Source organism: Mustela nivalis (assembly GCF_964662115.1).
Source record: "Mustela nivalis genome assembly, chromosome: 4".
Taxonomy (NCBI): Eukaryota; Metazoa; Chordata; class Mammalia; order Carnivora; family Mustelidae; genus Mustela; species Mustela nivalis.
Window position 1 is genome coordinate 149,020,086 of NC_139023.1, and position 13,236 is coordinate 149,033,321.

The window sequence follows — 13,236 nt, forward strand, 5'->3', positions numbered from 1 at the left end:
AGCAGGCAGGGTGGGGACGGATGCCAGGAGGGTGGCCTCGGGAGCCAACGGGCTCACTCACCTGGCACTGCTCGGGGCCCGGGGTGGAGAAGTAACAATCAGGTGAGATTTCACTGCCGGTGGTGGCTGCTGGGGCTCGCTGAAGCTTAGCGACCGGCTCCGGACCTGGGCGCAGAAGAGAGAGGCCGTCAGCACAGGCCGGGACAGGAGGGCAGGACTGAAAGGGGAGAGAACCATGCCACTGGGCCATCCGTCACACCTGCCAAGCCCTTCTTGAATGCCTTCTCTAGGTGGAGGTGGACAGGGGCCTGGCAGGAAGGAGTGCAGGCAGAGTGAGGGGTGGGCCTTCAAGCCACGCTTTCCACACAGCAGGCGCCTTGGACAGGCAAGTCCCCTGACCTGGCCACCCGGCAGGCTGCTCTTGAGCTGACTTCCATGGAGTCACATGTGGAGAACAAAGGAGGGCCCAGAATGCCTCAAGGGTGGACCTTCAGGCACTCAGGTTCCACAGTGTCTCCTAGGAGACACTGTAGACTACGACCCACCAGGGGTGGCTCAGAAGGACTTCGGGTTGATTTTAATTCAGCAACCTAAGGCCATGGCCCACCGCATGCAGGGCCCCAACGAGCTCCCATCTTCTGTCTTGCCTACCCTCATCCTCTCCAGCTTCTCCACATTCTCTACCTCCTTCTCCTCTGCCCACTAAAACCTTAACACGCACCCACAGATACCCAAGGTTCAGCAGGGCACTGACCCCAGACTGCTTAATCTGGGTTCTCTGCACACACCCGCCTTGCGCCTCCTAAGAGGGGCTGTGAGCCACTGGGGAGTGCAAAGCAAGGGGAGAGTGCATGAAGGCCTTCAAGAAGTTTGGGTGCTGGAGGCTCATGGTGGAGGGAATGGCCTCAGGCTTGCTCTGGGGTCCCCAGGGGGTGCCCATGGGCTCAGAGACAAGCATACTCACCGGAGAGAGGGAGGAGGCCGTGGAGGGAGCGGCAGCCCAGCTAATACTGGTGTAGATGTGTGGCGACACAGGGATCTGGAAGGACGGCAGGGCCTATTGGAGACAAGAACGGGTCAGGCTTGGGCCACCTGGGCAGATTTCGAGTCCACCTGCACTCCCTGTAACCTCCCGGGCCACAGCAGAGCATGGGCCTCCAAGCGGACAATACCAGGATGCACCTGAACCCTCTGCCCAAGAAACAGGGAGAGCGCGCGCGCAACAAGCCCAAGTCTGCGAGCTATTCTCCTTAGTCCCAGGCTCCAAGTGTTTTTTTGGACTTGTTCTCTCAGAGTGGGTCTTTGTCCAGCCTCGGACTGAATCATCAGCGTGAACTAGCGTCTCCGCCTGCTCACCTCTCAAGAACATGGTACAGGCAGGCACCCAGAAGAAGTCCGCACGCCTCCTGACTCCATGTGGTAGTGCCACACTAAGCTTATGGTGTCCCTGGGCAGCCACTGGAAGGAGCAACACGCTGCCAGGTGCTGAGGTTTAGGTCTGCTCGTAAAAGCCCCAGCCACCCTCTCAAGGTCCCAGCTCGACGGTCAGCCAACTGTGCAAAGGGCCCCCTGACCTTGGCCACATGTGAACTAGCCCAGCAGCCACTCGTTCTAATGAGGAGAGCTGGCCCATCGTGTAAAGGCTTTCTGATTGAAAGCATGGCTTTTTAATTACTAACTTGTAAGTCAGCCTAGAGTCTGATAAAACCAAGCTGTAGGCAGAAAAGAATTTTTTTTTAGTGGCACAAAGCAAGCTGTGCATTAACCTAGTACCAGCTATGTGTTGTAAAGGTCACCATACGTGTCACCTCTCTGTGACAACGTGCCCACCCACATAGGCACAACAGCTTGGTTCTTCCTGAACCCAGGAATCTCTCCTGCCTCTCATAAGGTACTCTATTTATTATAATTAATTAGACTTATCATTTCTCTCTCCAGCTAAACCATGCACTTCACAAGGTCTGGGACAATGTTATTCTTTTTGAAAAGCTAAGCCCAATGCTTAACACACAGCAGGTATTCAAAAAAAAAAAAATGGAATCCAGACCGTTTGTTAACATCATGCCATTTTAGGAGCTAGGGATTTACTACAGGAAGTCCAACTACATGACTCCATCCCCTTGTATAACTAGTGATATAACAACTCCCCAATTCAAGTCCATCGACCTGGCTACTCAGGCATTCAGCCAGATTTCGGGTCATAGTCACGAGAGCCACCAATGGAGAGCTCTGGAATTCCCACATTTACTGAGTGTGAAGTCATTTTCCTTTGCTTCTTTGTAGTAGCTAGAGATTGGCCATTTAGACAAAGGCCTCTGCCTTCGACCCTGGTGGTCAGTGTTCTGTGATCAGACTGGCCAGTGACAGGTCAGACACAGAACAGCTTCCCAGCCACGAGGCCGAGCTCCCCGTGTGCCCCAGCCCCACACCTGGTACGCATGGTCAGCCTGAATGTGCCAGAAGGAGCCAGGAGCTGACTTGCTGAGAGCACCAGAGGGCAGGTAAGACTCCAGGCCTGGGTGTTCTGGGCCTGAGGACTGGGTTTTTGCAGGAGGTGGTGGAAGGAGTGCGAGGGGTGGGCTGGTCATGCCAGGGGTGGGAGCTGGGTCGGCTGTGGTGGCACCAGCAGCAGCAGCTTCCTCCTTCATCTGCACCTCTGTGTAGTAGAAATCTTCCTCCCGCTTGAACTGGTCTGAGTCCACGGTGTCTCTGTGAGGGAGGGAGACATGGGGATGGTCACTTCAGACACAGCAGCCCAAGAGGGAGGAATGCCGGCTCAGGCAGACCCAACCAAGTCAGGGAAGGAGCCCCACTGCTGATGGGGCATCCCAGAGGAGTGCGTCCTGTTCTTCCTGACACATAAGGCTCCCCCTCTTGCAGAACACGTAGACACCTCTCGTCCTGCAACAGTCAGTCATCTGGCTCTGCCATGGGCCTCTCTGGGCCCCTGGCCCCTGCATGTGGTCACACTCTGTCCTCAAAGGAAGGGCTATGGGTCTGCTTCCACTGCTATGAGCAGGCCAGGCTTCTGAAAGTCAGAGCTAAGGGAAGCCCGGCTCCCTGGCGGGAAGCAGTTGTGGAGCCCACAGTGAAGTCTCACCAAATTACCCAATCTCTACCCAGACCTAAAACTGCCTGCTTCCTAAGGTGAGGCAGGAAGACACGTCCACGAGATGGACAGAGCTCCCTCCCCAGAAGAGCATCATCATTCACTGTGAGAGGAGGGCCTTTCCTTCCCAGCCAAGATCTCTTTCCATCAGGCTATTCTGCCAGACAGAGGGGCGAGGGACAGGCACCAGGTGCTGTTCTCAGCAATGGTCTTGGAACTGTTATTGGCTGTGGGTCATGGGGAACTGGAAAGGCAGAGGAATCCCTGAGTGCGTCCCCAAGCAAGCAGGCCAACACCTACCCCAGGTGGAGGGCCTTGACATGTCGTTTGATGCCCACGATCGAGCGCAGAACTTTGCCACAGTTTGGCCATAGGCACTTGTACATCACCTTCACGGAGTTCTAGGAGAAAGGGAGATGGGAGCGTCGGGAGAGGCCCCTCATCCTCAGCCTGTGGGGATGTCGGCCGCCCTCAAACAGAACCCAGCAAAAGGCTTTAGGGAAGGGATTCTCTGGTACCAGAGACCGGACAGGCAGAGGCAGACAGCCAGGAGGCAGTAGATGGTCCTGGGGTCAGCAGCAGCACTGAGTCTGGGGGGTTGGGGGGTGGGTAGTGGCGGTAAGACCCCCACTAGTGGCCCGGCACACAAGTCCTGTAGGAGGGCCACGTACAAGGCAGGGATCACAGCAGGGGTGAGAAGGGGTAGGTGTGAAATAGGAGGAGTGTGGCCCTGCGGGCATCACAAGGGAACACAGGAGCAAAGGGAAATGAAAAGGGGCCTGCGCCTGAGACCGGAGGACCTGTGGGGCCCCGCCCCTCCACAGCCAGCCCCCAGCTGCGGTGTGCCCCACGCCCCACCACATACCTTTCTTTTGCGTGGAGCCGGTTCATCCAACAGGAAAGCATCTGGGTCGGTCTCAAACCCATTATCAGTCTGGGGAGAACCAAAGGCATCCCCCAAATACTTGGGGCTGGCCTGGGGGTGGGGAGGCGAGGGAGTAGAAATGCCACTGCCAGCGCTCCAGTGCCCACTGGTGGTGCTGCTGCCGCTGTCAGACACATCGCCGCTCTCCTTCCACGGGTCACCGGCAGCTCGCGCAGCTGACCAGAGAGAAGACAGACGGCGGTCACTCGTGATGCCCGGGCCGGGCCTCTGGCCCAGTTGTGTCTATGCCAGATTCCAACCAACAGCCCGCGTCGGAGACCATGAAATTCGAGTCTGGAGTCTGGGTTCCTGAATCCAATTCCAGGCTCTGGCTCTGCCACTCCATGGAGGACAGAGGGGATCCCCCAAAACCTCTCTTTTCTGAGCTTCCATGAAGTTGCCCTGTTCTGTTGCTAGTGTCCATTTCCTACCCAAGCCACACTGGTAATCATTAACCAACAGACACACAGCAAGTTTGTTTTACAGATTATTAATAGAAAGATCTAATTAAAATGTCTCACTTTGTATGTGTAAAAAAAAAAAAAAGAAAGAAAAACAAGCAGGGGAGGAGCAGGAGCTGGGGTGTGGGGAGGGAAATGCCCTCCTGCACTAGGGCCTAGAAGGGTAGGTGACAACTTGCACAGACAAGTGTCCCTTGTCTCCCTGGGGACCCTTTTCCAGCAGCAGAGTCAGATGGAAAGGCCGACTTGAGGGCTCCTTGGCCAGGCTTTCTGGAAAAGCACCTTTTGATTATGAAAATCCAGGCAAGGACATCAAAACCTGCATGTGGAAGACAATCCTGCCAGCTCTTAGGACTTCTTAACCCCGGTTTCAACACATTCACGTAAGGGCTTAGCACAGAGTAGACCTTCAGGGCGCCTGGGTGGCAGTCCATTAAGTGTCTGACTCTTGGTTTCGGCTTAGGTCATGATCTCAGGTTTCAGGGATCAAGCCCCATATCGGGCTTCAGGCTCAACAGGGAGTCTGCCTGAGATTCTCTGTCTCCCTCTTCCTTAGCCCCTCCCCACCCCCAAGCTCACTCTCTTTCTCGCTCTGTAAAATAAGTAAATCATAAGGCAAAGAAAAAAAACAGGATAGCCCTCTGGGGAAGAACTCAGGAGCCACCAACAGGCTAATGGGTCCAGGGCCCACACATATCTACTCAGGAAACCTACGAAGGAAAGAAGGGTCAGGGAGTGGAACACTACGTTAGGTGAGATCAGAGCTCTAGCGAGAAAGGGTAGGTCCAACAGCAGCCAGCCACACAATACAGCTGCCTTCCCCAGAAAAATCGTTCAAATGGCTCAAATGCTGAAAACTGGCCAACTGACTTACAAAGGAAGAAAAATAAAAAACAAAACACTTAATATCATAAATTGATCTATAAGTTGTAAGACAAACAGAAATGACTCTTCTATAGATCAGTAAGATCTTCTAGGGCAAGGTTAACAGAATATTCTATCCCATGAAAACAAAGTGCTCTGCCGCAAATACACAGTGATGAGGGTTTACAGTGAGTTTCTAAGAGAGAGTTGTCATTTCCTTGGTTCTTCACACACACACACACACACAGCCAGCTCTAATACAGACAACAGAGAAAATAATACAGACAACAGAGAAAACAGGTGGTTTCTGTGCAAACAGTACCTGTGACCCCAGCAAGGTACAGACCTCACCTTGCAGAAGACAGCAGTATCATTAGCTGCCAAGAAAGCCTTACTTTTCTCCACTAACTTCGACCACAGGATCCAAAATATACTGTCATGGGGAAAAATCTTTAACAGATGATTAAAAATGCTGGTCGAACAGGGACCTAAGAAATGAGGATCAGGTGTATCATCAGTCAGGGGTGCATATGTTGGTGCACCACACACCCTGATGGGACCTGGAGTCACTGATTTTCTTTCCCTTTATGACACTTTCTGACCTTCCTGCAGTTGACAAACCTCCTGGATCTCCTAAGCTTGTAAATGTCCTGAACATGTAAAATTGACTCCTTCCCTCCCCATTCTGCTTGTGCAGCTCCCAAGCACTAACAGAGCAGGTGTGCAAAGCTGATTTGCGCCACTCGTGCTGGCTGACGGCCACGACTCACTCCGGCAGCCTCAGCACTGACCACAGGCTCTAGGTGAAGAATAAGCCAGCCTCGTTGCTCCTTTAAATTTACCTTCATCCAGGGCATTTCCTTATGAGGAACACCTGCAAAGCCCACTTTCCTCCTGGCATGTGCTCCGAGCAAACACGTATGTTCCCCTAAGCTTCTAAGCAGCTCGCAATTCAGTTAGATGTCCCCAATGGAGACAAAGTTATTCCCTGGGAGTAAGTTAGGCCAGCCCTATAATGAATTTCGAAAAGAACTTCAGGTTCACTACCGGTCTTGTCAAACGACTAGCATTCAGCAACCCTTCTTCCTCCCGTGTTACCGATAGTGTATTTTAGGCATCAAGGCAGAAGGTTTTCTTTTAATTGAAAAATTTTTTGCTGTGAAGTCGTACTATTGCTTTGCATTAAGCAATTCGATTTGTTCGACTTCAGCTCGTGCATTCCGGGTCCTTGGCCTATAGGCCCGCACTGATTTACAAGGCTGAAGTAGGCACTTGGAACAGGGGCGTGAAACTTCTGAGGCCACTAGGGGACCATTTGGTAAGCTTCCCCTTCGTGAACTAAATATTCCTCGACTGGCCTTGTTCAGGCCCCCACCAAAGTGCCTCGCTCACTTACTCCCATAGAAGAACTTACTCGAGCGGCCAGTGTGGCTCAGCCTCGGGCTCAATCATCTTCACAATGCACCAGGAAACTCCTCCCCAGCTGAGGAAGCTGAAGAAAAAGAATGGAAGCAGCTAACTCAATATCACTCAGCCAGTCTGAGGAGCCAGTGAGGAGACACCCTGGCAATCCTACTGCCAGGCAATGGGCTGGTCCAAGCAGAGGCAGCAAGGGGTGGGCTTGCGCCACACCCAGTAGCCGCCAGGGGGCCCCCTTCCTCACCTGAGAAGTTGGCCTCGGCCCCAGGAGGGCTCTGCACGACGGGGCTGCAGGACAGGGACGTCAGCACCATGGCCGCCATCATCTCATCCATTTCCACCGCGTCCGACTTCCTGGATTCAAGTGGGTGAGTGCCAAAGGTTACTTCCTAACACAGCAGGGTGCGTGATGGGTTCACACTTCTGGACTGTCCCCTCCATGCCCCCACTCCAATCAGTCAGTGTGCATGCTAAATAAAGCATGAAGGTCTCTCCTCATTCTTCATGAAAAATACCCATGCAGAATTGCGTATCTACTGTCAGTCAACCCCGGTGCAAGCAAGTCGGTCCCAGGCCACTGTGGACACTGGGAGGCGTCTGCATTCTCCCCTAAATTCATGTCAGACCTCTCACTGGGACTTAAAGTCGGGAACTTTATTTGGGAGAAAAAAGAGCAGACATCATAAAATCAACCACGGGCATAAAAGATGCCTGCTGGAATTCAAAAGCACCAAAACTACCTTCCTTTCCCCATCTTCTATTTAAATTAAAGAGGGAGCAGTTCCTTTCCCCTCCCCTGAGAAAAATGATGACATTTCTGACAGCTTCTGAACCTAGTACACAAGCCAATGAGCAAGGACACCGGAAACACTAAAATAAATCTCCTGGTGCAAATCTCAATGCTTTTGCCAGTGGAGTTCTGTAAAATTCTACGTACAATTTCTTAAAAACCCATACAAAGTTACATTATGTGGAAGTAAACTCAAGAGTTGTCTATAGATTACTGCTGAAGTATGAAAAGTTACTCTGAAATAAATTTCTAGGTGGCTCAACTATTTCAAAGGTTTGTATGAATTCCTTCTTCACTGTTCAGATCCACAGAAATATGTGACTGGGTCTGAAGCAGTTAAACCAGGACTAGTAACAGATTAAACAAATTAGTGTCCCCTTTTTGTGTGATCTCTGAATATTTATTTCCAAAGAAGAAGAGCAAAACAATTTCTTTGTCAGCTGAATTCACAATCCACAACTACTGCTCTGGTCTGGTCTGAGGACCCAGATGTATGGTATCAGCGGTAGCCACAAACACAGAAGGAGGGGTGGAACCGGACCTAACTGCTTGCACAACCTCTAGAGAAGGCAATCTCCACTGGCAGATTTTCCTTCTTGGTCTTAGAAGATCAAATGTGCACTTGAGTACCTAATACAGAAATTAGAAGCTATACATACAGTCTCAGGGAAAACTGTATCATACAATTCTAAAGCAATACATTCTTCACCCATCAATGGTTTTGAGTATCTAAGCCAGGGGTCAGCAATCAGTGGGCTGTGGGCCAAATGCTCCACTGCCTGTTTTTACGTGGCTCGCAAGCAAAGAATGGCACAATTTTTATATAGCTTCAAAAAATCAAAAGAATTCTCTTGATATGTGACACATGGAAATTACATAAAATGACACTCTGAGTGTCCATAAGTGACGCTTTATTGGGGCATGACCATGCCTCATGTTTACGTATCATCTATGGCCACACTGACACGGCCACAGCAGAGCTGAGCAGGTGGGACCAAGACTATTTAGCTCATTAAGCAACATGATTTTCTGCCTGGCCCACTCAGAACAAGTCTGCAGACTCCTGACCGAAACCATTTTTTCTTGTCTTTCATCATGAAAAACTACTAATTTTAATTTAAGGATGAAAAGGGGCCATAATAGCCCTTAGCCACAACTGAAGATGTACCACCCATACTCGAGTTACAGAAGGAAAAATGCTGTTCTGGAGTTGTTGTTGTTTTTTCAAGGATGCCCCCCTCTCTGTATCCCATTTGTCCCGTATCTTGACAACTAGACACCCAAAACTTTCACATTCCTTCTCCATCACAAGCAAGCCCACAACCCCAAACCCCACCACCCACATAACTTTCAGAGCCCAGAGCCCAGGTGCTCCCACACAAACCTCTTTGGGACATCAATGTTTCTGGAGACAGGCCTATAGGCTGGTACTGGGGTTCCTGGCTCCAGAGGAGGTGCCTGGGGCACAGAGCCCTGGGCCTCGGCCAGCCACACCTCCTCCGCCTTACAGCAGATTTGTAGCTTCTGATCCGAAAGCCAGACCATCACCTTATCCTCTGCCCAACTATGCTGCTCCACCAGTCCTGTGCACTCTTGCCCCCCATACCACACATAAACCTGCAGGGAAGAAAAAGAGCAACGGGCGGTCAGTATGCAGTGGTTCTGCCACCACTCGCCCCCAGTGCTAAGAGCCAGGATCCACCTGCTACAGACTGCATCTCTGACTCATTTTTAATGCAAGCAGCTGTTCCCAGGTAGTTGCTTCCCACCTGAGCACTCAAATGGGCCACAGTGATCAGTTTCTCCCCAAACGGATCCTTATACAAACTCTCTAGAGAGAGCAAATGTGCCAGTTTCTGGACTTTTCTCTGATCTTGGAATATGTTTACAATTAAAGTTAAGATATTAACATCTTGGGACGCCTGGGTGGCTCAGTTGGTTAAGCAGCTGCCTTCGGCTCAGGTCATGATCCCAGGGCGCTGGGAGGAGTCCCATATCGGGCTCCTTGCTCGGCAGGGAGCCTGCTTCTCCCTCTGCCTCTGCCTGCCTCTCTGTCTGCCTGTGCTCACTCGCTCTCTCTCCCTCTATCTCTGACAAATACATAAATAAAATCTTTAAAAAACAAAAAGATATTAACATCTTAAAATAGACTCTTACAATCATAACATGTTTTCTGTAAGTTCCATGGTAACCAGAGAGAAAAAACCTCTAGTAGATACACAAAAGAGATAGAGAAAAGAATCAAAGCATAGACTACAAAAAAAAACAAAATCAACAACTCACAAGGGAAGACAGCAAGAAAGGAAGAAAGAACAACGGAACTACAAAATAATCAGAGAACAAATAACAAAAGAGGAAGTCCTTACCTATCAATAATTACTTTAAATGTAAATGGATTAAACTCTTAACCAAATGAACTTTTGGAATATGTATCCATCCTCCTGATGACTTGCTCTGTCTTGCCCTCGAAGTCCTATGGACCTGCTGCCTGTATGTATCCCCAACTATGACCTTGAACTGATCAACCCTGCATTTTTCCCTTCAAAGAATTCTAAGTCTACCTGGGGACAAGTTGGTAGGGATGGAGAAGTGGGCCAACCACTCTCAAGGGATGCCTAGCAGTTGGCTGGTCACCTTCTATCATGGGATGAGAGCCCTGGACAACACAAGCACCAGCAGGAGAGAGAAGGTAGAGTCTCTATTTCTGGGCCCTTGAGAAGGCAATGCACTCAGACCTAGTGATCACATCAGGCACAGGGGATGACTGGGCCCTGCCACAAGGAGAGGGACCACCAGAAAAGGAAACACAAACACCGTTCTGACCAAACACATTTGCCTCCTGAAAATGTCTAAAGGGAATTCAAAGATGCAGTATTATCTGTCTCTTACAAGCCTAAGATTCTTGTTTTGTCAAGCTGGAAACGGAGGGAGACTGAGAAACAGAGCCCTTGCTGTGCTCTGAATTGAGGCTTTGAGTAGGCCTGACTCCAAAACAACAAATGCCAGACAGCACTGTCATGGAGGAGCCCTGGGTCTACTAATGATGGCTCATTCTGGGGCACCTGGGTGGCTCAGTGGGTTAAAGCCTCTGCCTTCGGCTCAGGTCATGATCCCAAGATCCTGGAATTGAGCCCCACATCAGGCTCATTGCTCAGCAGGGTGCCTGCTTCCTCTCTCCTTTCTCTCCTCTCTCTCTCTCTCTCTGCCGGCCTCTCTGCTTACTTATGGTCTCTGCCTGTCAAATAAATAAATAAAATCTTAAAAAAAAAAAAAAAATGATGGCTCATTCTCTAGGGAAGCCTACTGCCCAGGGGCCCACAGGGCTGCAAGTAAAATGTCTGTGCACGAACTGGTGCCTGGGAGTTTCTGGTCTGCCACTCAGGGCACTGCTGGCAGCCCCAAGGAGATCACACACCTGGTCCACCTGGGGGTTCAACCTACCTTCTGCCCAGGCTGAAAGGCCACTTGCTGGAGGCCTGAGGTGCCGGGAGCCTTGAGGATTTCCTTGGGCTGCTCCTGGCAGGAAGTGTCCTTGGAGGCCAGGAAGGACTGGGGAGCCGCCCCTTCCAGCAGCTCGGTCTGAGGCTCTGAGGGTGGGGCAGTCCCGGGGGGCCCCAACACGCGGGCTCCCAGGAGGGACCGCTTCCCAAGGCGCCGGGACAGCACACTGGCCATTCTGCTGCCTTTCCTGAGGAGGCAAAGGAGACAGAGGGTCCTTTATTCATTATCTGGAGGAATCAGGAAGCTCTCCGTACAACCCCTTGCATGCAGCAGGCATCTGCAAGCATCTGTTAAAGTAGATGAAACAGTTTAAAGCAGCTTCTCCAGTTCCTTTTCTTTTTACACAAGTAACAGCCATTCCCAGTGGGACATTTAGAAAATACTAATAAGCACAAAGAAAAAGAAATTACTCAAGATGCCGCCTCCCAGAGATCCCCGATCTTCCTACAGAACGTTCCACGCCTTCTTCAATATATACATTTACATTCTTCTATTTCTACAAAAAGGGGATCATCGTTAGGTAAACTGAATTCTCACTAAAAAGCTTCTGTAGATTTTACCCTATCACTTAACATTATTCAATAAAAACAACAAAAACAAAACCACACTATATTTTCTTAAGCAGGTGCATCACTGCTAACTTAACAAACCCTTTATTGTCCCTGAGGCCTGAGTCCTCTATGCTGCTGTCTCATCTGCTCTGCCTGCAGGAGCATCATCTGAGCTCAACCTCCGCAGACACACACCAACGATGCTTCCTTAGGTCAGGTTCCTATATACGGCATCACTAAGTCAGAGCACAAGCACATCTGTCAGAGACTTGCAGACTCTCCAGCTTAGCTGGCTTCAAAGTTGCAAAGAGCCACAGAAATGAGATGCTAACTCTCCTCCTTTTACACTTGAAGAAACTAACACCGAGAGCTTAAGAGACTTGTTCGCAGTAAGAAAAGTGGATGGTACTACAGCCTGAAGGAGATCTGGTTTCCTGACTACAATCTGGCTCTCCTCACCGAATCAGAGTGGCCTGAAGACTCTCTCCAACAGCACCTGGCGTTAGGCTACTAATGCACTAAGGGGTGACAGAATCGCAGGACCACAGCCCAGATCCAGACCAAGGAAGACTATTCCAGGCCTTGGTGGGTTCATCCCACCATAAACAGGAGCTGTTGTGAAAACCAGCACGTGTCATTTCAGGATACTCTGAGGCATCCCTGTACCCCCAATTATCAAACTGTAGAAAGCGGGGAACTGAGTAGCACTTGCCTTCCACACACTAGAGAGGGAAAAGCTAGGAAGGAGATTGTAACGATATTTCATTAGCCAACACCCTCCTGCCTGAGAAGAGGGGTTCTAAACACCCAGGCACTCAGTCAGCCCCAGGGCTGGGTGGGACCCTCAGGAGTTCTTAGTGCTGGCCACTCCTTGACCTTGATCCATCTACACCACTCCAGAAAACAAGAACTCTAGCTTCCAGATCCCTCAGTGATCTGTATCAGTCAACAGGCTGACTAGGGAAATCCTTCCCCTGACCTGCAGCCTCCCTGCTAAGGGAGGGAAAACACAGAGCTGCCCTCAGGCCCCCTGGGCAGGACCCACTCGGAGCCTGTGGGTCCTCACCTACAAGTCACAACACTAATGCTCCCCTCACCAGCACCTTGGAGGAGCACATGAGAACACCGCTGTACAAGATCTTTACAACCTGCCAAGTGGGACAGAAATTCAAAGTAATGTTATTAGAATGAAGTCCACTCTAGTTCCAGATTCAGGGAAATGAACATTTTGTTTTTGTTTTTTAAAGATTTTATTTATTTGATAGAGAGAGATCACAAGTAGGTAGAGAGGCAGGTGGGGTGGGGGGGAAGCAGGCTCCACGATAAACAGAGAGCCCGACGTGGGGCTCCATCCCAGGACCCTGAGATTGTGACCCGAGCCACCCAGGCTCCCCGAAATGAACATTTTGGACACAGACTTCCACATAATTCTATAAGAGACTTAACTTTCATATTCTTTTTTTTTTTTTAAAGATTTTATTTATTTATTTGTCAGAGAGAGAAAGAGCAAGAGCGAGCACAGGCAGACAGAGTGGAAGGCAGAGTCAGAGGGAGAAGCAGGCTCCCTGCGGAGCAAGGAGCCTGATGTGGGACTCGATCCCAGGACGCTGGGATCA

The 13,236-nt window shown here is 50.5% G+C and overlaps 1 protein-coding gene across 7 annotated transcripts in view; it reads right to left on the reverse strand.

The window, feature by feature from the left end:
- The window catches only part of ZNF395 (zinc finger protein 395), a 44,151-nt gene that overhangs the window by 3,756 nt on the left and 27,159 nt on the right, over positions 1-13,236 (reverse strand). For 4 of the 7 annotated variants that reach the window (XM_082726850.1, XM_082726849.1, XM_082726853.1 and 1 more), the window contains exons 2-9: positions 11,010-11,256; positions 8,953-9,185; positions 7,023-7,132; positions 3,975-4,210; positions 3,410-3,510; positions 2,430-2,709; positions 965-1,057; positions 62-165 (exon numbers count right to left, since the gene is read on the reverse strand). In XM_082726850.1, coding sequence (XP_082582976.1) covers positions 62-165; positions 965-1,057; positions 2,430-2,709; positions 3,410-3,510; positions 3,975-4,210; positions 7,023-7,132; positions 8,953-9,185; positions 11,010-11,243 — 1,391 coding nt within the window. In that variant the 5' untranslated portion in view covers positions 11,244-11,256. Of the gene's footprint in view, positions 1-61; positions 166-964; positions 1,058-2,429; positions 2,710-3,409; positions 3,511-3,974; positions 4,211-7,022; positions 7,133-8,952; positions 9,186-11,009; positions 11,257-11,479; positions 11,566-13,236 lie in introns of all 7 variants that reach the window. The other 3 variants (XM_082726852.1, XM_082726851.1, XM_082726854.1) reach the window with 2 other exon arrangements.